This window comes from Eleutherodactylus coqui, chromosome 3, assembly GCF_035609145.1.
Source record: "Eleutherodactylus coqui strain aEleCoq1 chromosome 3, aEleCoq1.hap1, whole genome shotgun sequence".
NCBI classification, from domain to species: Eukaryota; Metazoa; Chordata; class Amphibia; order Anura; family Eleutherodactylidae; genus Eleutherodactylus; species Eleutherodactylus coqui.
The window spans coordinates 293,191,799-293,217,324 of record NC_089839.1 but is presented as its reverse complement, the minus strand read 5'-3'; the positions used below and the strand labels follow the sequence as shown (position 1 = coordinate 293,217,324).

General features: G+C 44.5%; 1 protein-coding gene across 13 annotated transcripts in view; it reads right to left on the bottom strand.

Annotated features, from left to right (window-relative positions):
* DOCK7 (dedicator of cytokinesis 7) overlaps nucleotides 1–25,526 on the bottom strand; it is a 162,661-nt gene that overhangs the window by 42,146 nt on the left and 94,989 nt on the right. For 4 of the 13 annotated variants that reach the window (XM_066597711.1, XM_066597712.1, XM_066597716.1 and 1 more), the window contains 11 exons: nucleotides 21,556–21,642; nucleotides 19,691–19,786; nucleotides 17,623–17,763; nucleotides 17,315–17,428; nucleotides 13,963–14,133; nucleotides 12,090–12,229; nucleotides 11,201–11,370; nucleotides 8,704–8,858; nucleotides 8,443–8,625; nucleotides 5,436–5,571; nucleotides 3,063–3,159 (listed from right to left, as the gene is read on the bottom strand). In XM_066597711.1, coding sequence (XP_066453808.1) covers nucleotides 3,063–3,159; nucleotides 5,436–5,571; nucleotides 8,443–8,625; nucleotides 8,704–8,858; nucleotides 11,201–11,370; nucleotides 12,090–12,229; nucleotides 13,963–14,133; nucleotides 17,315–17,428; nucleotides 17,623–17,763; nucleotides 19,691–19,786; nucleotides 21,556–21,642 — 1,490 coding nt within the window. Of the gene's footprint in view, nucleotides 1–120; nucleotides 139–3,062; nucleotides 3,160–5,435; nucleotides 5,572–8,442; nucleotides 8,626–8,703; nucleotides 8,859–11,200; nucleotides 11,371–12,089; nucleotides 12,230–13,962; nucleotides 14,134–17,314; nucleotides 17,429–17,622; nucleotides 17,764–19,690; nucleotides 19,787–21,555; nucleotides 21,643–25,526 lie in introns of all 13 variants that reach the window. The other 9 variants (XM_066597707.1, XM_066597709.1, XM_066597715.1 and 6 more) reach the window with 5 other exon arrangements.

Genomic DNA, 25,526 nt, shown 5'->3' with positions numbered 1-25,526 from the left:
AATAAATGATGATTAAACTTATAAACAGCCGACATCAAATCTCAGGCTACATGTTATCACAACACAGGGCAATCCATAAAATGCTTGTTATGGAGACGGGAAACAGTACAAAAACTGTACCTGCAGGGTTTGTGGCTTCTAAATATACAGCGCATGTGGAAAGACAATCAAAAGTAGTCATTAGGATGGGGAAGAGGAGAACGGCAGGTGCAGATCACTTGCTAATGGTGGTAAACCTACATTTTTTAGGAAAGGATCCTATCGTTTAAAAGGAACTTAAAGGGGGCACTAACTTTTCAGACAACTGCCGCTCATCTAATAGCCTGGATGTGTCTCATCAATCTTGTGATATACATTCAATAAAGTTTTTTTATTTTACCACCGTAAATCAAGGCTGAAGTGGCTTCTACTAGAGGTCACTCTTCCAGCTCCTCTGCAATCCACTGCCTATAATTATGTATTGAGCTTCTGTAGTATCTGGAATGCTGGGATGTTTTCTTAGCTGTGGGGACGGGCTATCTTCATAGGCTGACAGACCTGCAGACACTGAGTAAACCAATCTCTACATCCTCTGCTGCTCCTGCTGTCACAGCACGTGTGAACATCACTTTGGGTCTGCTAATCATTTTGGCCAGAATGTCTCTGATTGCCCTACAATTGTCCTGGAACAGCAGAGGGGCAGGTATTCAGATACTGCCTCCCTGCTGATTGGACCAGAGACAGAGCAGTACAGCTGGGAAGTGAGGGAATGGAAGTACAGGACAGTGAACTACTGGCAGAATGGTAGACTTGTGACACACCCCCTGCTTGAACGTGGATTGTAAACAGCAGGGCAGCATGAAAATGGGGGAACCCACCTGAAAATCAAAATATAAAAAACATGAAATGGTGCAAACAGTGGCTAATGAGAGGGTAAGGAGAACCGGTTATAAATTTTGAAAACTTCTTGAAAACTCAGGTACGCTTTAGCTCCCCTACAGTTTAGGATGAGCTCTGTTCATTATACATGAAAAGACCTAACAGTTTTGGCCGAACAGAGCTGGTTCAACTTCAAATGGCTGTAGCTTTTGTTCTATCAGTGGTACTTGGCTTTAATTTGACACCAGATGCTTGTCCCTAGCACCAAAAGAACTGGGAGTTATAGTCGTTTGAAATTACAGCTGTAAATTCAGTATTCCCATCTTCAGTGTGTGTGCAGAGAAGGGAGGGGGTGCGATGTGCTGCAGAGAAAGGGGGCAGCGGACAAGAAAGCAGGCAGCTAGGGACAACTGTGATTTCTCCGGACTTTTCCCCTCGTCCCAAGCGATGGGTAACATGAAAAAAAACACTCCACCCCATTACATATGCTTTAAATATTGAAAAAATAAAAAAAAATAAAAAAAAACTACACAAAATTCCATAACATCCCAGTACTATAATATATTACATTATTTATCCAGCATGGTAAGTTCCGTAAAAAAATAAAGAAAATGTCAAATTCATTTTCTGGTCATCTCTCCCCAAAAACAGGAATAAAAAGTAATCAAAAAGTCATATAAACCTCAAAATAACACCAGTAAAAACAACGAGTCATCCAGCAAAAAACAGCCCCCGTGCAGCTCTGTCAATGGAAAAATAAAACTGCTCTGGTCTTGGAATGTGGTGACACACAAAAAGTTTTTAGAAACATTGTCTCTATTGTACAAAAGCAGTAAAACATGTTAAAAAATCATTTCAATTTGGTGTTGTTATAATTGTAATGAAAATGACAACAACAGAAGCCATTGGAGAGGCAACAGCAACCCCCAAACAGTGACTGGAGACAATCCCTCTCTCCCTCCTGACTGATTCTTCTCTAGTTCTGCGTTTTGCTCCTGTCCTTATCACTACTGGTACATGAGGCGCTATCTGCAGCCCAATCAGGTGTACAGGTAGTCCTGCTCCTCCAGGATGGCACATCCATACATGCCGGAGCAGGAAGGTTGGCTGTGTCACCCACCACAGTATCATGAGGATGGAAGAGATACCAGGACACAGCTGTTAAACAAGGACAGAAAAGCATCATCCCAGCATCAGGGGTCCTACAAAGTGGCCCCAGCAGCTACTGACCAAACTGTCCTACACAGACTCAATGAGGGCCCGGCATCCTGTAATGGGATATGTGCACAAAGCTCAGCGCCGTGCAGCGCAACTGGCAGTCGCCAAAGAACACTTGAATTGGCAGGTCCGCCATTGGTGCTCAGTTCTCTTCCCAGATGAGAGCAGGTTCATACCGAACACATGACTGACACGTGGTGAGCGTTATGCTACCTGCATCATCCAGTATGCCCAATGGGTGATTTAAGTGTTCCGTTAATTTTTTTTTGCGCAGTGTACATTACTTTCCTTAGGGAGTCCTCCGTGATCTTCTCCCCTCGCACCTGTTATCACAGGAGCCAGAAGCTTTATTTACGGTTGATAGCTGTTATGAGGTGAGCAGTGATGTCACCGGCCTTTCCCATATAACTACGCCTTCCCTCTGACATCATCAGCCCACTACAGTAAAACAGAGATGTCACTGATCTCATAGCTACAAGTGATAATGAAGTGACAAATATTTACTGCAGGTTGCAAAACCAGAGGTTGCTGGGATCAGTCTGCAATGTCATCCCTTTGGCCACTAGATGTCAGCACATGTGAACAAGTGTGAAAAGTTTTCTGAGGTTGAGGTTTCCTCCATTAGTGACTTACAAACTTTATTTAAAAGGGAAACTCCTGAAATATTTATCTCTTCCTGGGAAACCCTATGGGGGGGGGGGCTGGAATCATTTCTTATTTAGAGTCCAGTCTGTGGCCTATATGTGTTTAGCGTGTCTGGTTTGGGGGTCTGTATTTTGAATTGTGTCAAAAGGGGTCATATTTACCACCATTTAGAATTCAAATTCTGGAGGATAGTGGGAGTGGCCTCTATATATATGGGTGGGGCATAAGTCGAAATATTTTGTAACTCTTCAAATTTCCCTGATTTTCCTTCTCAAGAAAGTTGGCAAGTAAAAAAGTTAAGACAACATGACAACATGTGACATCAGTGACCAAATTCGTACTTGTCCATCTTGTCTGTGTTTTGCCTCCAGTGAGTCATCTCCTTCCTCCAACGCAGGTTTTCCTGGCTGCCAAAAGCACTTCCAGACGGGCTCCTCTCTGCCAAGAAAAATGGAGCTTGCTCAGCGTTTTCAGGTGGAGAGCGCAACAGGATGTGTAATAAATCTGCAGGGCACGAAAGGCCGTTAATTTACCTCCGTGCTGCGCACTAAATCAGAGCCGCCGAGGAGATAAAAAACTCGCGCAATCTGCTATAAGTTGTTTACAACTCTTAGAAAGTCTTCTAGACCTCCAGCTATTAATACAGCAGCCTTCCTGGAGGCCAACAAGAGCTCAGCAACAACATTAGTTTTTAGAGGGTTGAGAGCGGGCGACACAAGAGGAAGCCCCACCTTTAATGAAATCTACCAATATAGTCAATAAACATAAAATCTAGGGTTGCTGCAAAACTTTTTATGTTTTGTTTGCAGATTTTACCTATTTTTACTTTAATGCTTACTGTGATCAGTGCAGAATTTTTTTTCTGAGTACCTGGATCAACAAGCTGCCGCTGACAGCGCTTACTAAGGCTTTCGCTTTATTCTAATTATCATTGCCTTTATTATCCAAGACAGCTGGGATGATTAACATGGGAACACCTGAATCAGAGTGACAGCCTACTCGCAGCAGGACACTAAAACCTGGTTTAACAATGATTATTGCTCAAAAAAATCTTTTGAGCGACTTTTGAGCGCTACTAGTTGTGTGCCTTTATAAGCTCAAGGTGATCGCTCAAATGTTGAGCGATTACTTTGCGCTCCGAGTGGGGGATGCAGAAGACAAGCGGGACCGCTTGTCTTCTGCATCCAGCTGTTCTCTGCTCGGAGAGCCTGGCTGTTATACAGCTGAGCGCTCCGAGCGGGGTATGAAGAACACAACTGGACAGCTGTGTTCTTCATACCCCACCTGTCTTCAGTGATTGGGATACAGCAGAAACAATAGTATCAGCTGTATGCTGCTGTGAATTCCTGATAAGGTTGATCGTTGCCTATCAGAACGATCAGCGATTCCCTAACGAAAACTGCAGGATGTCAGTGAAGTTAGACACAACGATTATCGCTCAAAAGACGGCTTTGAATGATTTTTGAGCGAAAATCGTTATGTCTAAATCAGCCTTAACAAATGATAAGAACTGTAGATCCGTCAACAGCAGATTTTTGATGCTTTCCATAAGGATTCCTTTTTCCTATACCGCACAGAAGAAAACAGTAAAAATGTGTCAAAAACGGGCAGAATGTGTAACGAAGATATGCAATTACTAAAAACATTCTGATCTAAAATATAACATATATTTGGTCTGCAGTGACCTACACAGGTGAAACACAGACACGTGGTAGACTAGGTGTGTCGGGATAGAAAACGGAAGGGACACAGGAGGACCATATAACACGTCCGTTTATACCCCTTATATGCCCTAATCGGCCACGGGGTATCACCAACACCTCTAGGGTTTTGCTTGTTTGCATCCCATCTGTTTAGATGACTGAGGATCCACTTCTTTCTATATATATTGTTAATAAGGCTTACACTTTAGATCTTCATATTTTCAGTGATATTTTGGCTCTTTACGTGGATCAGGCTGCATCGCCCGATCTCGATTCTATACTCATGGCTGAAATGAGGATGAAGCTGGATTTTCTATGCCTTCCGCTATTTACTTGTAGATGCCGTAACAGAGATGAATGCACTCTTGTAAATGGGCGGTCCTGGCAGATAACTAGGTTGCCTAGAACTACCACTCTGGGTGGCGGAATTTACAAGGACCATAACGGTGACCATTTGTTTTGGTCACAATAGTGGCCATCTTAACCCTTGGAGGACACAGACTGCCATTTTCAGGACATTTAAATGCCGCTGTCAGAATTCATTTCTTAGGAACTGATGATAAAATTGTCACTTCAAGCTGACAAAATGTCAGTTTTTGAGAAGCTAATTCAAAAGTGACAACCAATATGGCTGCACTTCTCGTTGATGCTTATGCAAAAATGGCCGCCACAAAAAAATAAAAAATCTCTGCAAGTTAATGTAACAATGACTAACCTTTGGCAGCCACTCTCACTTCTGTCTTTCTGGTTATATGGACAACTTTAGTTTTTGTTGGAAACCCTGTTCCCCCTAATTACAGACCAACCCTGATAACATCTATACCCAAGGTCTTCTGTATCCCCCAGTGATACGGATGAGAAATTAATATTATAGGGAATGTCTATTTATGCAGCTGTCCCAGTAGATTCTGAGAAGTAGCTGCATGAAGTGTTTTTTCTCCCCAGTGAAAAATCCCATTTTACAGCTTTAACCCCTAAGAAGCTTGGCAGAGTTGGTCTGGACAGACCTACCAAGCTGACCTCGGCTTCTTCTGACCATCTCTTGTCTGGCCCCGATGCTGCCCAGAATGGCCTCCTCCAGTTTGGCTCTCATGTCTTTCGATTTCTTGAATGTTAAGCTGTTCATTCGTTCAAAAGCTTTCTTGCCCTGAAATATAAGAAATAAGAGCTAAGGCTCAAATCCTGCCAACAATTCCTGGAACTCGCATGTCTGTGCATGTGTGGCCCCCACCCTATTGATTCGGGATTACTCTGGAGCAGTTTTCAGGAGCGGTGGGGGTCCCAGCTGTTGGATCAGCAAGTTGGCCTCTATACTGTGGTAATTTTTTTTTGGTAATATCCCTTTAACACCCAGGAGACAGAGCAATTTTTTAACACTTTTTTGTTGACATGGCTATATGAAAGCTTGTTATTTGTGAGTTATAGCTTTCAATGATGCCATTTGATGGACCATATAATGTAAAATCTACGTGAGGTGAAGCAGAAAAACACGACTGCACAATTTTTTGGGGGGGGAGGGGGGGTGGAAATCGGTTGAAGGGTTGTTGTGTTTACAGTGTACACGGTGCAGCAAAAATGACATGGCAGCTATTCTGTACTCAGAATAATCCCTTCGTTCGCAGATTTATAGAATTACTGGCTTGTTACCCGCTACTTTGTCCGCGTGGAATTTGTATATATTTTTTTAAATCTAATTTTTGTCTTCCTGTAAACTGAAACGTAGAAAGTTGACAAAAGTAAAAGAAACTGCAACATGTATATTTTTGGTCTTGTCATCTTTTGCTACTGCTGTCATTGGTTGCTACGGGCAACACAGATTTTCTTTAAAATCTCAATCCATGTTAATGTGTCTTTTGTTCGACACCGAGTAGCTCTGCTAGCTTATTAATGGCATATGTGCGGCAGCGATGTCTCCACGTTTATATAGGCAGCGCTTATGATGTGCACCCCCTTCCCCTCGCCGTACGGCACATCAACAAATAAATCTGTCTTGTCCCGCTCTCTAGAGAACTCGATAAATTTTGGGGATAAAACGTAGCCGATCTCCTTCCTCAAGATGCCAGCCATCTCCCTGCCTCAAAATCGCTTCAGGTAACAAACAAACCGTTACTTTTGCATTTATAATATTAGTATGGATGGATTTTTGTACTACTTTAAAAACAACATTTCTCTCACCATTTCTTATGAAGACCGGAATAAATATTGCTCTATTTTAATAGATCGGACTTTTACAGACATAGTGGTACCAAATATGCTTATTTTCCTCTTTTGATTTTTTTTTACACTGACGATGACAAAAGGGTTTTAAAACTTTTAATATTTTCTATAACAATTAAAAAAAAAACCCTATTTTTTTATTTTCTTTTGGGGGGGGGAAAGCAATATTGCCTTTATTTGGGTTTAGTTTTTAAGGCATTTACCATGTGGTGTAAATAATATGATCACATTACTCTGCAGGCCTGTAGGATTACAGCAGTACCAAATTCATATAGGTTTATGAAGGGCCAGCTTTTGGGATGTGCAACTGCACAGAGCACAACACTCCGCTTAGAAGAAGGGGCCCCTCGCAGCCCCGCTTCTGAAACTCCCACTGGTGGAAGGGGTTAAATTCAGAAAAACACACTCACACTGGCTGCCGTCTAAATCGGTGAGGCTGAGTGTCTATGCAGTCTTCCATAGCACAGATTCTTTACTCCTCCCGTGCCCGGGGGTTCAGTTCTTGGAGTACAGCGAGTATCCGCACCCGGTGGGAGGAGGAATGTGGGGGCACATACAGCTTCACGCATAGCATATCTACTGTAGGCTTTCTGCAGCAGAAAACCCGCAGCAACCAAATCCACACCTGAATGGTGCAGATTCAGCCACTGTTGTTGGTGTTGATCTGCTACAGGTTTAAACTGTTGTATTTTAACACCAAGAGGCGCCATAACAATAGTGCTACACCAGGGGGCGCCAAAACAAATGCAGTACACCAGAGGGGCTGCCATAACATGTGAGCTACACCAAAGGGTGCCATAACAAGCGCGGAACAGCAATATTTACACATAGAAGAATTTCATTTCAAATGGTTCGAACCTAAAGTTTGTGTGATTTATGCAAAAAAAGAAATTAAATGGCCACTCCAGTGATTTTTTTTAAAAATTCATTCATTATGTAGCTATCCCCAAGTATATATAAATGAGCTAGTGTTACCATTGTTATCTCTGTCTATCTGAAACTCCGGGCCTCTTTCTCCTCAGATGGTCACGTGACCTGAGTTCTAACCAGCTCAGATCTGCTTGGGTTTATGCTGTCTGTAACTAGTCATGTTCACAGTCTGAGTGATGCTGTTACATGCACCCATCACAAAAACTACCTAAAGGGGGACAAAGGCACTCCTATCACAGTTACTGATGATGGTCACACAGCTCCTGTCACACAGTTATAATAGAGGAGATAACAGCTCGTCCTCATGACTGTATGCTTCTGGGCTGTAGCTTATTTAGGTGAATATAAAAAGTAAGGATAATTAAACTGTTCCCCAAGCAGACAAAAATGGTATAGCCTCAGGTAATGCTGTGCTGATGCATCATGGGATAGATGTGAAACAAAGTTAAAAAAAAGTGCTGCAAGATGGTGGCTGATAAGCACTGCATGGAAGTGCCTGCAATACACAGAGGAACCTCCAGGGTGTGACAAGCAATCAGGTAAGGAAGGGGGGGCAAGGATGAAAAATATGTTTACATCAGAGTGACCCCTTAATATTTGTTTGTGGGACAAACCCTTTAAAAGTGTAGAAGAGCCACAAAGATACAGGAGCATGGAGGACAAGTGCAGGGAACATTAAAACTTCTAATTTGATAGAACTGAAACGTTCTTCAAAGCCTCCTGGCAACATGATGTGTCAATAGTTCTTGAGCACAGGAGTTGTCAGCAGCCCTGCATCCCCGCCCCCCACCCACTCCGGTCAGCGACCCTCCGATTCAGACCCTACAGTACAAACACAATACACGACTGCAGGGGCCACTTATTGACTCACCTTGTACTCAAAGCAGGAGACGCAGAGATAGAGCAGGTCGAGCAGACGGTTCAGCTGCAGGATGGACAGGTCGGTGAACCATTTCTGCAGCACAATCTCATCCGCATTTTTCAACACCCAAAGGAGGCAAATTAAGAGGCTGCGGCTGGATTCTGCAGAAAATGTTGAATGCTGCCGAGAGGGCTGAAAAGAAGAAGTCAAGAAAATAGTAACAGACCGCAGCTTACAGCCTGTCCTCATCCCAGTATAATACACACTTACCTGTGAGGTCAGTAAAAAGCTGCTGGGTCTTGTCAGCTGCGGTACGGACGTTCCGGCGATTGCCATGGCCACAGTCTGACTGATCATGCTCCCTCCCTCCCCTTCGTGCTCCTCTCCAGCAGCGCAGTTGGGTCGCCCTCGCTGGTTGTGCGATTCTGTCCACGTAAAATGAAAATTCACAATATATTCAAACGAAGTCACATCTGAGAAGCAGTAACACCGGGAAAAGGGGGCGCTGCTATTGTTTGTATCAAAAGGCAATTCTGACACATGCACTGAAGAAAACCTTGGGAGTCGCATATGTAGTACCAAAGCTAGTGTAAGGCCGCATGTGGGAGCCCACAGCACAATCCAGCCGGCATCCTCGCGTACTTGTATTTTCTTTTCTGTACTGCAGATGATCGCCATCGGACATGTGCAGTACCGATTTTTTTTTTTTTAACTCCTGCTTTTCCTACGCAATACGTGGCCCGGCTGCAATATCAATTGCGGATGGGCCACGGTTTGGACGGCTGCCATTGACTTCAATGGAAGGCGTCTGTGTGGAATCCGCAGGAAAATAGAGAATCACTTATGCATTGCATGATATGGGCGGTATTTGCTGCGAAGGGTTTTTCTGGGACGAAATTACTGAGGTACTATCTTCAGGACAGTGATCATTATATCTAATCAGTGGGGCTCCGCTGCTCGAGATCCTCGCCAATAAACTGAAGTGGTCGTGTCGCTCGAGTGAATGCTGCTGTCATTTGGCTGTATAATACCAGGCACAGCGCTGTACGTTTTATAGTGGCTGTGCCTGGTAATAGCAGCTCAGTCTCATTCACTTGAATGGGACTGAGCTACGTTTAAGGCAATGTGATCGATGAACGTGTTATCACAGGCCTGAGAGGAAGTGCAATGACTTCTTCAATCAGCTGATTGCCGGAGGTCTTGAGTGGCAGACACCCACCGATCTAATATTGATGAACTATCCTGAGGATAGGTTATCAAAACCCAAGTCCCATCAAATCCCAGAATGCAGTAAGCTCCCTCTAGTGTTGGCTAGGGGCAGACAGGATTTCATCATTTACCTCTCTGACTACACAGGGCGTTTGGTGCACTGTATCAGGATATATTGGGAAATTAATGTTATCAGAATTTTGACCTCTATAGATTTAAAAACACACACGGAAGCTGAGCCTGATACACAATCGGCGGACATCAGCTGGCATTGACTGCCGACATATTGGCTGCATTGGCTCAGATCAGAGATAAGTCTGATTCAGGCTGGTAACTCTTTTGGTACCATACTGACAGTAGCGATACAACAGGTATATTACAGACAAGCTGCATTTAAAGGGCCTGACAGAGGAAGGGTGGATCCCTCGGTTTCCCCCAATAGCACATCCACAATGAGATTGTGGGGCGTCATTTGAGCGCCACGGCAGCCTGGGACCTTGTAAAGGATCCCATGCCTGCCATGGATATTAAGCCGCAACGGGGAATTTGATTAGCATAAAAAGCAGCTCCCTATTCTCAACCCTTTAAACCTCATAATGTAGTTTATGGGGCTCAAAGTTGCTGAGAGGTTCCTTTAAATAGGATGCATGCAAAAATACAATATGATGTATTACTGAAGTATTGCAGCATATTGTATTAGCGATCAGACAATGGCAAGTTAAAGTCCCCTAAGTTAAAATAAGATAAACGTTTTTTTTAATCTCTAGTACATTTAAAAAAAATATTAAAAGCTTTCTTAATTCATTAAAAATATTCATTAAAACATTACATTATTTTACTGCATACAATGAATGCAACCGGAACGAAAAATATTGTTTTATCCACACTCAATTTCCACAAAAAATGTGAATAATAAGCAACTAAAAGGTTGCCTGTACCCATTTTCAGGTAAGGCAACTTTTTAATAGAAACTAAAGCCCATCCCTCACCAAATTAGACCTCGCACCGGCTAATCGCCAGAAGAAGAAAAAAGTTATGGGGATCATAAGATACCTTTTAAAAGAGAAGGTATTTCATTTTTTTCAAGTGGTACAACATAAAAAAAGACTATAAATTTGGAATTGGCATAATTTTACGGACACACAGAATTAAGATAACCTGTCATTTCTACCGCATTGTGAACAGCATCAAAAACTCTCCGAAAATGGTGAAATTGTACATTTTTGTGTCATCTCACCCCTTAAACGTTTCCCAATACATTACATGTTATATATACATTATACGGTACACCAGCGGGCAGCATTGAAATATACAACTCGTCCAGTAAAAAAGAAACCCCCATGTAGCCATCATGCAGAAAACTAAAATTATGACATTTTTGAAAGTGGGGAGAAGGAATGAAAAAGGAATGCAGTGGGAAGAAGTCACCACAAAGCGGATATTAATAGGAAAGGAAGGAGATGGAATAAGAACCGCGCTGATTATATGTAACGGTAGCATGCAGTGACTTCTGTTTTCGGAGCGGAGGGGATTGTGTGTCAATGACCTGATACGGTACCTGTAAAGTCGTACAGCTGGGGGACAGTCTCCATGACGATACCAATCAGAGGGAGGTAAAGCATGGCCACTCGGGCTTTTACCTCGGGATCAGCATATCGAGGATCAGAGTCGTGAGTAGATAGCAGGTTGTGTACCATATTGATCACCTTCTTATGCAATCCAAATAACCTGAGAGGGGAGTTTTGTAAGCGCAGTTAGTTATAACCCACAGAGCAAATACAACAGCCTACAGGATATTTATGTAACGCCATGTTCTCAGCTAACCTGAAAATGTAAAGGTAAATGTCCGGACCAGCTACTGCTGGATACTCGGAACTTTCTAACCTTATACTGTTTGTACAATGCAAGAACTTGTATTACTATGGGAAGATGGAGGGACATTTATTTCTGGCGGTCCTCATGTACTGCAGACTGCACTATTAGTTCTAGCAAAAATACCAAAAGCCATCATGGGACCCCAAGAGACCCCTCTAATGATTTTTTTTTGGCAGCTACCACTGATGACCTATCCCAAGGACAGGTTATCAGTAGTTAATCCCTGGGGTTCTGCTGCTCAGGATCCCCAAAGATCAGCTGATCGTCCAGTCAAGCCGGTCATCATCAGTGTTGGAGCAGGACATTTGGCTTCGGTCCCATTGAAATCACTGGGAGCGAAGTCGCCAATTACACTTCCCATACTTTTACCCATGCAACTAAAGGCATACTACCGCTATGTGTTTGGCACCCATAAACCCATTCAGAATGCTTCCTGGATCAGAAAATGTCGTCTTCTGTAGAACTGATCAGCAATTTGCTGTTATGGATCTAATTAGTAAAATATATTGACATCCCTTATCTGCTGCAGTGACTGCGCCAAACTCTTGGGTTCCCCCCCACTCGCTGCTCACCCTTCTGCCTCTGGGTCCAAGATGACGGCAAGTTCAGTCAGCACGAGTCCTGCCAAATAATGCTGCTGGCGGAAAGGCACAGACAGTTCAAACATGTTTGCAATCTTTTGGTCCTGGACGTTGGTCGAAAATCCAGAGCTCTAAAAAAGAAGGGCCGATGTTATAAAATCCAATTGGGACCGGATTACACCTATGATAGCGGCTTGCATCATAATCATTGTGTGCAAGCTCAAATAAACCACGTCACGTGGCACGTAGTCAACCTCTGTTATAGTGGTGCACACCTGAAAAAGAACCTCAGGAAATAAAAAGCCTCCTGCTGACTCCAGTCTTAGGCCGCCTGCAGACGGCCGGGTCGGATCCTGCTGCGAGAATTCTCGCAGCGGGACCAGGCCCGAGCCCCTGCAGGGAACAGCGTGGAACTCACCTCTCCCGCAGCTCCAGCTCTTTGATGTGCCGGCTGCCGGCCAGCTGTTGGCCAGGAAGTGACATTTCTGTGCGGGGCTCTGCGAGCCCTGCACAGAAATAGAGAACGCTGCGATTTGTTTTCCGCGCGTGATTTTGCACGGACAAATCGCGTCCGTCTGCATAGGATTGCATTTTCTAATGCAATCCTACGGCAGCGGCCATGGGCGGAAATTCTGCGGGAAATCCCGCCGCGGAACTTCCACCCGTGTGCAGGGGGCCTTACAAGACAAGTCCTCTGTGATGTCTCAAAAGTGTGGATAGTGATCCAATTTTTCATACAAGCTGCAGGGCAAAGGTGGAAACCTGTTAGACGATTTCACCAAAACGATGGCCATCCTGGGTTCCAATGGGGAGGTCGGTCTGATATATCAGACTGGCAGAGGATTTCACCAAAAAACAACGGTGGGTTTCCTTTTACCATAACTTTATTTGTTCTTGTGTTAAAAAAGTGATTTATCTTCATTACAAGCAATGTCAAGGATGGAGCTAGCTCGAGCAGAAAACATTGAGATCCTCCTTATGTCAGATGAGCAAAGCACGTCATCGCCACAGATTTCAATCAGTGCCACCCAACCAGAAGTCCCATTACCCACAGTGCAGGGCACTACCCACAAGTTCCAAGAAACTGGTTCTGGCATCTATAAACCAAAATCTGGATGACCAAAAACATTTACTGATGAAGCACCAGCAACCTCAGTTCTGGCTTCATTCAGCAAGAGCCCACAACGCAGCACTAGTCGTCTGTCTCAAGAATGTGGGGTTAGCCATGTCTCCATACAGTAAATTGCAATTGCACGGTGGGTAATGAAAGGTCTGGTTGATTGATATCTGCTGCGTTGATACTTGTGCTTCATTCACCTGACATAAGGAGGATCGCAACACATTCTGCTTGATATAACGCCATCATTCACATTGCGTGTAATGAAAAAAAATCACTGTGTTAACATGAGAACGAATAAAGTTATGTTATAAAGAAGCACGCCGTTTTTTTGGGGGGGGGGTGAAATTCTCCGCCAGTGTAATATATCACACACCGACCTTCTCCTTGCAAAAATTAGGAGTTGAATCCAAGATGGCAACATTCAAGATGGCCGTCATGTTGGTGACATGGCCTAACAGGTTTCCCCTTTCCCCTGCAGCTTGTATGCAAAATTGCATTACTGTCTGCCAGTATTCATTTTATTGGGGAGTTTCTACACTTTTGAGTCACTTACAGAAATTGTGCAATATCAATAATACAACAGGAATCGTCTTCACCCGTGAAAGCTTGCAAGAATCAAGACATATACAAACCTGAAGGAAGTCCCCACCTTTATACACCAGTTAAACCGTTTATATAAAGAATTCACCTGCATAGCGTTGAGACACTATTCTGCATCATGACTTTAGTGTCAGAATTACCTACCTGGGATGTTGCAGAGGAAACTGATGGAGAAGGCGAGGATGGCGGGGTCAGCAGACTGCAGGGGAGGTTTAAAGTGACGTAATGTTCGTGACTGCAGATAATGCGCAGGAAATCCAGCCTCAGCGATACCAATATGCTCGGGTTAGGTAGGATGTGAAGTTTTGAGGATACCTGGTAATCACAATATAAAGTTACACACAAAACTGTTCCCATACAGTTTTGCAACAGCAATTCACATTCTGAAATGTATGTAGGGGGTATTTACGCTCTACGCCAAGGACAATATCCACAGTAAGAGAGGAAAACATTTATTCTGTCATTGTTACCCTCAGTCTACGAATAACACTGAAGTTACACTTATAAAGACTCTTCTCAGCAAGCTGCAAAGCAAACCAACCAGATGGATCTAGGTCTGTTGCAGTGACACCTAGTGGCCAATATGAATACACGATTTTGTCATTGTTAAAATATATTGACAACCAAGTGCATTATATGCTTAAACGATTGGCGACTATTTAATGATCAAATTGTACCGCAAGAAATCAGAGCTGAAATCTCCACCCTGAGAAGAAAGACCCTGCCATTACCAAGTCCTTGACTCACTGAAGTAATCACATTAATATACTGTAAGCATCACCCTGCTGCAGTATGCTGCTTGCATGATTACTATAACTCATCACAGCCATACAATTCCCAGTAATCTGGCATCATGCCAGATTACAAAGATTCTGGATTATTGAATGGCCACTGATACAAGTAAAGCTCACATGTCTAATATTACTATCACGCTATTCTATAACCCAGTAGCTTTCTGGTCGGTCATCTCCTTCTGTGAGATTCCACTTTATCAAGTAGCTCTATACTAGAAAAATAAGACAGACTATCAAATGTTGTATTGAATACATTTTACTTGAAGATCATGATTTGTCTTAAGAAAAAAAACCACTAATATTCTGCAGTTTTCTTATAATAAGCAGGGACTTCCTGTTCTTTACAATAGGCTGCAGGGGACTCACTGACCTCCATGGGAGAGTGCTGTGAACTGTGAATGGAGGGGAGGAGCTTTGTCCATCACCTATAGAGTGTTGTAGGCATGCTATTTGACATGTGCAGGAAGGGAGAGGAGGTAACCTGTGTCCATCACCAACTGACTTGTGGGCATGTGGGTGTTGTGGACATGCTGTATGACATGTCCAGGCAGTAGAAGGAGGTGAGCTGTGACCATCACCTACTGTGAATGGTAGATTTGGTATTATCTATATATAGATGTCACCTTTCATGGTAATCCTGCCTGTGTGATAATCAGATGACTGCTGAGACAATTTCTCTACAGAATAGGAAGTGTCAGACGATTATTAGGCTTAGAGGTCAGAGTGAAAACTGCAGGATTTTAGGATTTATTATAAATCTACTCTACATAGTGACATAAAACTTTATAAAAGCTAACCAAAAATTAAAACACAAATATCTTTAACATAAAAAACGTGATTTATATCACAGGTCGCTTCCTGATGACACAATCCCATTAACTTACGTTTTTAATTAGTTTTATCCTAGATATTAAGGTCATGTTCACATGGGGCAGATTTGTCATGGATTTTCTGTGCAGACCCTTTACACATAAGATCCACGGAACTTACAGGAGCAGCAAAGCACATGAGATTTTTAAAATCTTACTCATGGGCTGCCGGAGTTGACCTCCGCTGCGGATTTTGGATCTGCAGCATGTCAATTATAGCAGCGGGTTGTCAATGCAGATTTCAGCTCTTCAAATGAAGGGGTGAATTCCACATGAAAAACCTTGTCAAAATCCGGTATTTTAGCTGCAGATCTGCTGCGGACACTCCGCTGCAAAATCTACCCCATGTGATCTTAGCCTAAAGCTAAAGACTGAAAACCATAAAGCCCCCTGTTCACGGGCGTTAAGAAGTCCAGCGGTGAATCTCCGGCGTGGGAGCAGCAGCTGGCAGACGAATCTCCGCGGTCAGCCTATCTGATAGGCTGACCGTGGAGAATAGCGGCAATTCGCAGCATACTGCGAATTGCCGGCCGCGAGTGGAGAATCGCAGTGCATAGCAATGCTATGAAAAGCTTCAGATGGCGTGATTCGACGGCGAAATCATGGCCATGGACAGGGGGCCTAAGGCACTGCCGAGTCATGTAATAGCAACAAATCTTGCATTCGCTTTAAGCTTTTCTGAGGGGTCCAATTTTCTTAAAAGTAGCTCTGTTTATACTTTTCTACAACCATCTGATATTACAGAACATTTAGGCCAGCTGCACACGGCCATGACGGGCTCCGCCGCGGAATACCGCGGCAGAGCCCGTCACAGCGCCCCCCAGAGACCCCATAATTACCTGCGGATCCGGCGTCCTAGGTCACGCATGACGCTTCGGCGTGACGCACCGCAGCGCCATGTGACACGCCGGCTACGTCACATGACGCGGCCGGCTCGTGATTTGACGCAGCGGCGGTAGGCGGAGAGGCGATTTCACGCTATCCTCGGCTGTGCTACAGCGGAAGATAGTGTGACGGGACGGCTTCCATTGACTGCAATGGAAGCCGTCCGCGCGCACACCGGCGGCAAATAGAGCATGCTGCGGGTGAGTCTGGATGATTTTACGGTGCAGAATTCCGCACTGTAAGCATTGAGCTATTAGGAGGCCTAAATAATCTGGCCCACTCAGCTCCCAGTATTGCTGAATCAAAGGGGCTGTCCTGTTGCATAATTCTGATGGCCTAGGATAAGCTATTAATAGTAGATGGATAAAGGTCCACCACTTGGGACCCCACTAATCATACTTTGAAGTGAATGCTGACTTGGCCTGAAATACCAAACTTGGCCACTGCAGTGGGAACAGAGCATTCTACTTCCTGCAGAAATGAGCTCTGTAAAAAGGCCCAGTTATAGCCGATAAGTGGGGGCCCAGGAGGTGAACCCTCAGCAATCTACTATTGATGACCAAAATCAGAAGTTTGCAACTGGACAACTCCTTTAAAAAAAACAAAAAAACTTTACTACAGTTGGAAGTATTAATTGGATGTGCTGAAGGATATGGAGCATCTATACCACTCTAAATCAGAAGATGGACTGTATGTATATACAGTAACATCGTGGTGAAGCTGTTTGTATCTGTGCTTCAGAAGCAGTTATGTTCTGCTGGGTCGATCATATAATGGATCCCAGAGAACCCCCATTGACTTATAATAGGGTGTATCGAGGGGGCTTCCTTCAAGAAAATTGCTGAAAGCTGCGCTATTCTTGCCATTCAAAGTGATGCAACCCTCAATGTTTTTCTTGACTCAAACTTTGCTGTTCAGTTTCACCTTCCCTTTAAACGACAAATTTACCTGCTTGAAATGGGCCTTAACCAGACTGAAGACGAACCCCCGGTCCATGATGGACAGCAGGTCATTCAGGAAGAACCCCAAGCTGACATTAAGTCTTTCCACCATTTCTGTATCCTGAGAACAAGAAGGAAAATTAATCACCCGATCAGTCATTGCACGATATTGACACAAGCTGCGGGGCATGATGGGAGATGTAGTTTTGCAAAGAAATGGGAGACACATAAATTGCTGCTGTAGGACGAATGTCCCCAACTACTGAGATATCAAGCAATGTACTGTATGTATCTCTTGCAGTGCATCAGTCCTACCTTCTGGAAGCGAGTGACGATATCATTAGCCATTGTGCTAACTAGAGCCGAGATGTCATCCATGAAGCGCTCAGGAAATCGGTGCTTCCGTGGAGATTCCAGCTTGTCGGCAAAGTATAGATGGTGCACCATGCTTTTTACCTGTAAGGGAAGCCAAAGACAGAAGCAATCTTACTGACAATGACAGGATATTATACCATGGAGATGTTATAATGATGCTCAAAACGGACACACATAAAAAAGGATAAGTAATGTGTGTACACAGTGACTCCACCAGCAGAATAGTGAGTGCAGCTCTGGAGTATAATACAGGATGTAGCTCAGGAGCAGTACAGGATAAGTAATGTATGTACACAGTGACTCCACCAGCAGAATAGTGAGTGCAGCTCTGGGGTATAATACAGGATGTAGCTCAGGAGCAGTACAGGATAAGTAATGTGTGTACACAGTGACTCCACCAGCAGAATAGTGAGTGCAGCTCTGGGGTATAATACAGGATGTAACTCAGGGTCAGTACAGGATAAGTAACGTATGTACACAGTGACTCCACCAGCAGAATAGTGAGTGCAGCTCTGGAGTATAATACAGGATGTAACTCAGGATCAGTACAGGATAAGTAATGTATGTACACAGTGACTCCACCAGCAGAATAGTGAGTGCAGCTCTGGGGTATAATACAGGATGCAACTCAGGATCAGTACAGGATAAGTAATGTATGTACACAGTGACTCCACAGGCAGAATAGTGAGTGCAGCTCTGGAGTATAATACAGGATGTAACTCAGGATCAGTACAGGATAAGTAATGTATGTACACAGTGACTCCACCAGCAGAATAGTGAGTGCAGCTCTGGGGTATAATACAGGATGCAACTCAGGATCAGTACAGGATAAGTAATGTATGTACACAGTGACTCCCCCAGCAGAATAGTGAGTGCAGCTCTGGAGTATAATACAGGATGTAACTCAGCATCAGTACAGGATAAGTAATGTATGGAGGCAGTGACTCCCCAAGCAGAATAGTGAGTGCAGCTCTGGAGTGTAATACAGGATGTAACTCAGGATCAGTACAGTTTAAGTAATGTATGTACACAGTGACTCCACCAGCTAAATAGTGAGTGCAGCTCTGGAGTATAATACAGGATGTAACTCAGGATCAGTACAGGATAAGTAATGTATGTACACAGCGACTCCGCCAGCAGAATAGTCAGTGCAGCTCTGTAGTATAATACAGGACGCAACTCAGGGTCAGTACAGGATAAGTAACGTATGTACACAGTGACTCCAGCAGCAGAATAGTGAGTGCAGCTCTGGAGTATAATACAGGATGTAACTCAGGATCAGTACAGGATAAGTAATGTATGTACACAGTGACTCCACCAGCAGAATAGTGAGTGCAGCTCTGGGGTATAATACAGGATGCAACTCAGGATCAGTACAGGATAAGTAATGTATGTACACAGTGACTCCACAGGCAGAATAGTGAGTGCAGCTCTGGAGTATAATACAGGATGCAACTCAGGATCAGTACAGGATAAATAATGTATGTACACAGTGACTCCCCCAGCAGAATAGTGAGTGCAGCTCTGGAGTATAATACAGGATGTAACTCAGCATCAGTACAGGATAAGTAATGTATAGAGACAGTGACTCCCCAAGCAGAATAGTGAGTGCAGCTCTGGAGTATAATACAGGATGCAACTCAGGATCAGTACAGGATAAGTAATGTATGTACACAGTGACTCCCCCAGCAGAATAGTGAGTGCAGCTCTGGGGTATAATACAGGATGTAACTCAGGATCAGTACAGGATAAGTAATGTATGTACACAGTGACTCCACCAGCAGAATAGTGAGTGCAGCTCTGGAATATAATACAGGATGTAACTCAGGATCAGTACAGGATAAGTAATGTATGTACACAGTGACTCCACCAGCAGAATAGTGAGTGCAGCTCTGGAGTACAACACAAACTAACTCAGGATCAGTAAGTAATAAAGGTATTTACAAGGTTTCTAGAATTTAGTCACAAATTGTCTTTTGAAGATACTATAAAATATAAATTGACTCACCATTAGCTCAAAGAAGAACCATGCTTGCTGTAAAGTGGCTTCCCGTACGGCTCCGCTGCACACCACCCACTGTAACGCCAGCTCCTCATGGAAAAGCTACTCGCAACAAGAGAGTCAATGTTACAACTGAGTCTGCTATGTAACAGTAATAAGACGAGAAGAGACAATCTAACATAAAACAGAACCCAGAACTGAATGCCGGGTGCATAAACCATCACGGCACAACACAAGACGATGAAAGCTTGATGTCTCACACCATGACAGGCACACAACGCACAAACTAGTGTGGCAACGCATACACCGGCACGTCGGCTGCGGCCGCTATTCTATTATGTTCTGTTTAAGTGTGACTTATGTCTGTCATTACGTATCTATGCAGGTAAAGGAACAGTCCGCCCTTTCCAATAGGTTGCTGCCCTGGCATCTGGCTGATGGGGTGATGTCCCACTTTGATAAGCTGCTATTACTTATTCTTCCTAATTAAGCATCACATGATGGCCACCCATTCTAGTTGGGGTCCCCACCATCTAAAGCTTCCTTATAAGCCAATAGGAAATGTTATTACAAACGCCTGAAACGTCTGCTTTAGCAAATGCTAAATGCTTGTATCCTCCATGAAACAATTTTGGAGCATATTCTCTTAAAACTCTGAAATGTGCTGTTCCTCTGTTACTCCTCCTGCAAATGCATACACTTAACAACTGGGTGGTAAAGGGGTTGTCCGGTTACCGGACAATATATTACCTATCGGGTAATATGGGCCCACTGTGCTAAAATTACAAAAGGAGCAGTACTTACTTGTCCTCTGCCATCGCAATCCAACGCCGCAGCCATGCCATGATCCCAATGTTCATTCTGACAGTTGATGTCACCCAAAGTCACCTGATCCCTGCAGCATTACTGCCTCTTCTCCTTGCATCCGCGCTTACATCCTGGGACAGTGATGATGCAGCGGTCAGGTAACATCTGGCGACATCACCTGCCACAACAAACACTGGGACCACAGCTAGGCTGCAGTGCTGGAGCGGTCGCTACAGGAGAACCGGACAACCTATTTAACTACTCAACTTGTTGTCCAGTTTGACCCGACCAGTACTGACTGTCCAATATCAGACTGTATAGGGACGCACACACTGTTGACAAGTGCAAAGTAACACTTTTTCATCAATTTTATCTCATTCACTTTTAAAGCTGCTCTCAAAACTCACCGACTTTAAGCCATATCAACTCAGTTTATTGGCTGAAAGTAGGTGATCGGCGGAATCCGGGGGTGTAAATGATATACTTACCTTTTCCCCATCGCTCCCCGATATCAGCGCTGGAAGCCGCCGCTGCTGCAGTGCATTGAGCGGCATGTGAAGTAGTCCACCTATTATAATATTACAATGGGCAGATTACTTCGCACGCCGCTCAATGCATTCAGCCGCTGCTCTCAGTACCGACACCGAGGGAATGACGGGGAAGGCAAGTATAAACATCGCACCCCCAGATTAGGGCCCTTTTACACGGGCTGATAAATCGTTCATATCTGCGATCCAGCAGGAATCCGCACGATTATCGTTCAGTGTAAATAAAGAATCCCCGGTTTCTCCACGTCCATTCACTGAGCGATGCTCGTTCCTATGTAAAAGCACAGGAACGATTATGGCTGGACGATCCGTGTAAAAGGGCCCTTAGCTTGTAGGACTATAAGTAGGTGACAGGTTCCCTTTAAGATCAATGACTGCTGCTCCAAACTCTCAGATCCAAGTCATATAAACTCTTCTCATTAATACTGTATAATTAGTCGGGTCTCCACAGACCGGATGACAGAAGTGATTTGGCTTCTCTCCTTGACCCTGAAGAAGATACGCTGATAAATCTACCTTTTTAGTTGGTAACCGTCCAGTTAAAGTTTGTAAGAAACTTGATGTCTCAGTGTGCGAGGACATGCGATTACAGCGGTCCGAGGCCTGGGTGGAGATGAATGAAGGATGAGACTACATTACACTTGGACTCATTAGTCTCTGCTCTGATGGATGTTGTCAGCTTCACACATTAATTCTATTTGCCCAAACAAAAGGCTGAAACCCCCGGAGTGAAGAATTAGACAAAGAGAGGGGTGCGATGATTAATTCTGCACGGTTAGTCCAAGTGAGTCAATCTCAGGGATTTTCAAGCTCATGCAAAGCAGCGTGCAATTACTAGTAAAAGATTTCAATCAATGGAGGGCGCACATAACAGAAAGGGGGCTTCAAGAGGGGCTCAAACAGAGCATCAGCAGGATCAAACTGCCCCCTGGTAACTGCAACCAGGACAGAAAGGTTTGGTGGTCCGACCGCCACAGTTATGTCTTATGTATCAGACTAACTACCCCTTTTATGCGACACGATTATTGCGCGAATCGTTAGTTTGAACAGTTTGCACGCATGCAGTGAAAGAACGATCAGCTATAAATCGCTGATTCGTTATTTCATGCAGACCGCTGCATCGCTCCATGTAAAAAGGCCGTCATCTATGAACTGTGAATGGAGGCCGGCTGGAATGATCTCCGGCTCGTTCTGCCTCCCTCCACAGAGCAATGATCGCTACTATGTAAATGCACGGGAGTGATCATCACTGGGACGGCTGTCAGGAACCGAAGAAGTGCCCGACCGTCGTCTCACGTAATAGAGGCTTAGGCCAAGTTCACACGGGGCGGATTTTCAGCAGAATTCCAACAGTTTGGTAGCACTGAAAAACAGCAGGAATTCTGCTGAAAAAGCACAGCTTCAAAACCCACGGCATTTTGTAGCGGTTTCGGCTGCTGGCATTACGCTGCGGCTTTCTCTCCCCATAGAGAGGAGCGAGACCGCAGCGGGAAAAATAAAATGGACATGCTGCATATTTCAAATACACACCACACCGCCAGATCCACCCGGCTTTTCAGCAACGAATTGGCCGCCCCGTGTAGGAGATTTTTGCAAAATCTCATCCACATGGCTGGCCAATTTCGGGATTAGCAACTGCAGGTGGATTTGCTGCAGCAAAATTCCACAGCAAATCCACCCAGTGTGAACTCAGCCTTAAGGATAAACCATCCATACCTGGAAAATCCTTCTAGAGGGGTACGCCCATCTTATAAACGGATGACACCTTGCTAGTATATGACACCGTCACTTTATGATCGGTAGTGGTGGTGGTGGCGGGGGGAGGGGGGGTCTGACCTCTGTGATCCCCACCAATCCTAGCCTTAAAAATCCTAGGTATTCCCTTTGTCATCTTTCTGCTGTCCACTCGCAACGCAGGGGACTGCAGTGTGGCCATATGGGGCAGACTACAGCTCCCTGCAAGACATGGTGGCCAGGAGCGCCAATGTGCAGCGAAGCTTTAGAAGGGAGAGGACACTCAATCAGCATTACTGTCCTTTATTTTCAGGATTTCTGGGGGTAGGAGAAGTCCTAGTGATAAGCCATTACTTTCTAAGATGGGAAAAGCCCTTTAAAAGGGGGTTCTCCCTCTCCCTCTGGACTGCAGATGAAGTCTTCTACAGGCGTCACCGTCCGCAGCCACTTTATACCCTTCTCAGAGAACCCCTTTAACTTTCCTTCTCTATGTTCTAAAGTTAAAGTGACCCTCCAGTTTCTGGACAAAATTCAGTCCCAGAACTGGGTGGTAGGGGGTGTATTACCTGTAATCATTCTTCTCTGTCCCTCCCCTGATCCACCGCTTCTGGGTCCGGTTTTCAGCCGTCCAAGATGGCCGACACAATCTTCAGACTACCCAATCGCCACAGTGTATTGTTAATGTTAGATTACCAATGCACTATCCTTGCTCTCTGATTGGACAGAGCTGCTCATGTGCTCAATGCTAGCCAATTAAAAAGCAAAGCATAGTGTGCATTAGGTAGTTAGAAAATTGCTGCAGCCATCTTGGAAGGCCGAAACCAGAATATCAGAGGGGTAGCAAAGAAGAAAATTAATATAAACCAACTCCCCCCAGACAGCACTTTACCCCAAAATCAGAGGGTCACTTTAAAACTCTAAGGTCATGTTCAGACATGGAGAATCTGTTGTAGATTTTCAGTGTCGATTCATCATTAAAAAAACTACAACTTCCTCTGGATCAACATTGGGCGTTGAGGGGGGTTATGTGAATATGAAGATGTGTGGCAAATACTCTGCAAAGGGCCAAACATGTGGCAAATCTGCAGTAAAGCAGAGCTGTTACTAGTTTCTCCCCATTAGTCAACTTGCCCTGCTGCCCGCCAACTACAAATATGGATGGCTGTATGTGAATCTAATATGCATGAGGCTGTTTCTAGAAAAAACACCACTCATGTCCATGTGGTCGTGTCTGGTACTGCAGTTCAGTCCAACAACGTGACTCTGAAAATTCTTTTGCTCCCCTCTAGTGGAGTGCCGGGATGCAGTAATCACAATAATCTATTCTACTTGCAAATCGTTTATGTTATTTTTTATTGTGGAAATATGGGCCTCTTAACAAAATTGTTGAATAGAAAATCTGTCTCTGTTGCCCTTAGCAGCCAATCAGAGCTCAGCTTTTATTTCTGAAACTGCTCTGGTAAAAGGAAAGCTGCGCTGTGATTGGTTGGTATGGGCCACAAGGACAGTCTCACTGACAGTTGTGGTAACCTATTAGTAACGGATCCTCCCTGGCAGCCATGACAGCGTGTGAGCACAGAAACAATGGAAGTTGCATGCATGAAAACATTGGATGACGGGACGCAGAGAGGGACAGAAGACGAGAAGCTCCGGAATGATGAACATGCACCGACTCCGCAGGGTGTCCTCACATGGCAGATGTCACCTTCCGGATTCATTTAAAGCAGCAGTGCTTGGGAGAGGAGCAGCACATGATAATGAGTCATTTCCTAAAGGTACCTTTACACGGCAGGATAGTCACCCAAATAATTGATTACGAGCGACTGTCGGCCCGTGTACACACGGCACAAACTCGTCAAGAAGTCGCTCATTAATCACTAGTCGTTCCTTTTCAGCTCATTGGAACGGGACGACTACTGAACGCCTTCTCGCTTAATCCATTTACGTCTGCGAATGGAGGCGGGCGGCTGGCAGAGATCTCCGTCCCGTTCCGCCTCTGTTCTTTGTCAGACTATGGCTTCTGTGTAGAAAGGCAGCAGGCAACAGTCCCTGGGATGGCTGGCGGCCACTTATACGCCCGACGGCCGTACTGTGTGAAGGTACCTGTAGATTAGTGAATCTGGTTTTATTTTGCATTTTAGAGCGTTTAACTTTAAAAGAAGCTATAAAAGGGGTAATCCCATCTCAGCAAGGCTCGCCCTATCCACAGGGGTCCGACTGCTGGGACCCCCACTGACCCAGAGATAACACACATGAAGAATCCGTAATTGTTTTTGGATAGCGGTGGTAGGTGCGCCACTGTTAACGTTAATGGGACCTGCCGGAGATTGCCGAGCACTGAAACTCATCTCCCTCCAGCAAGCCCCATTGTGTTTAATAGGCATGGTGACATGTCTGCACGGCCACCGCTGACAAAGCATTCAGGACGCATCAGGGGTGATATCTCGGATCGGTGGGCGTCCTAGCGTTCAGACCTCCATCAATCAGAAAGTTATCCTCTTTAAAGGGAACCTGTCACCTTCCTAAAACACCACAAAGTAACTTATGTGGCAGTTTGGCGAGGCGACGGGAAGCCTGCTGCCATATATTCTCTACTTACTCGCTTTCTGCTTTTCGCCACTGAAGTCCGCGGACCGGAGGAAAATCTGACTCCTTTCAGAGTCCTGTGCGAGCGCTCTCCATACAAGTCCATAGGAGAGTGCCCGTATAGGATTCGGAAAAGTTAGATTTTTGTCCGACACATGAACTTCAGT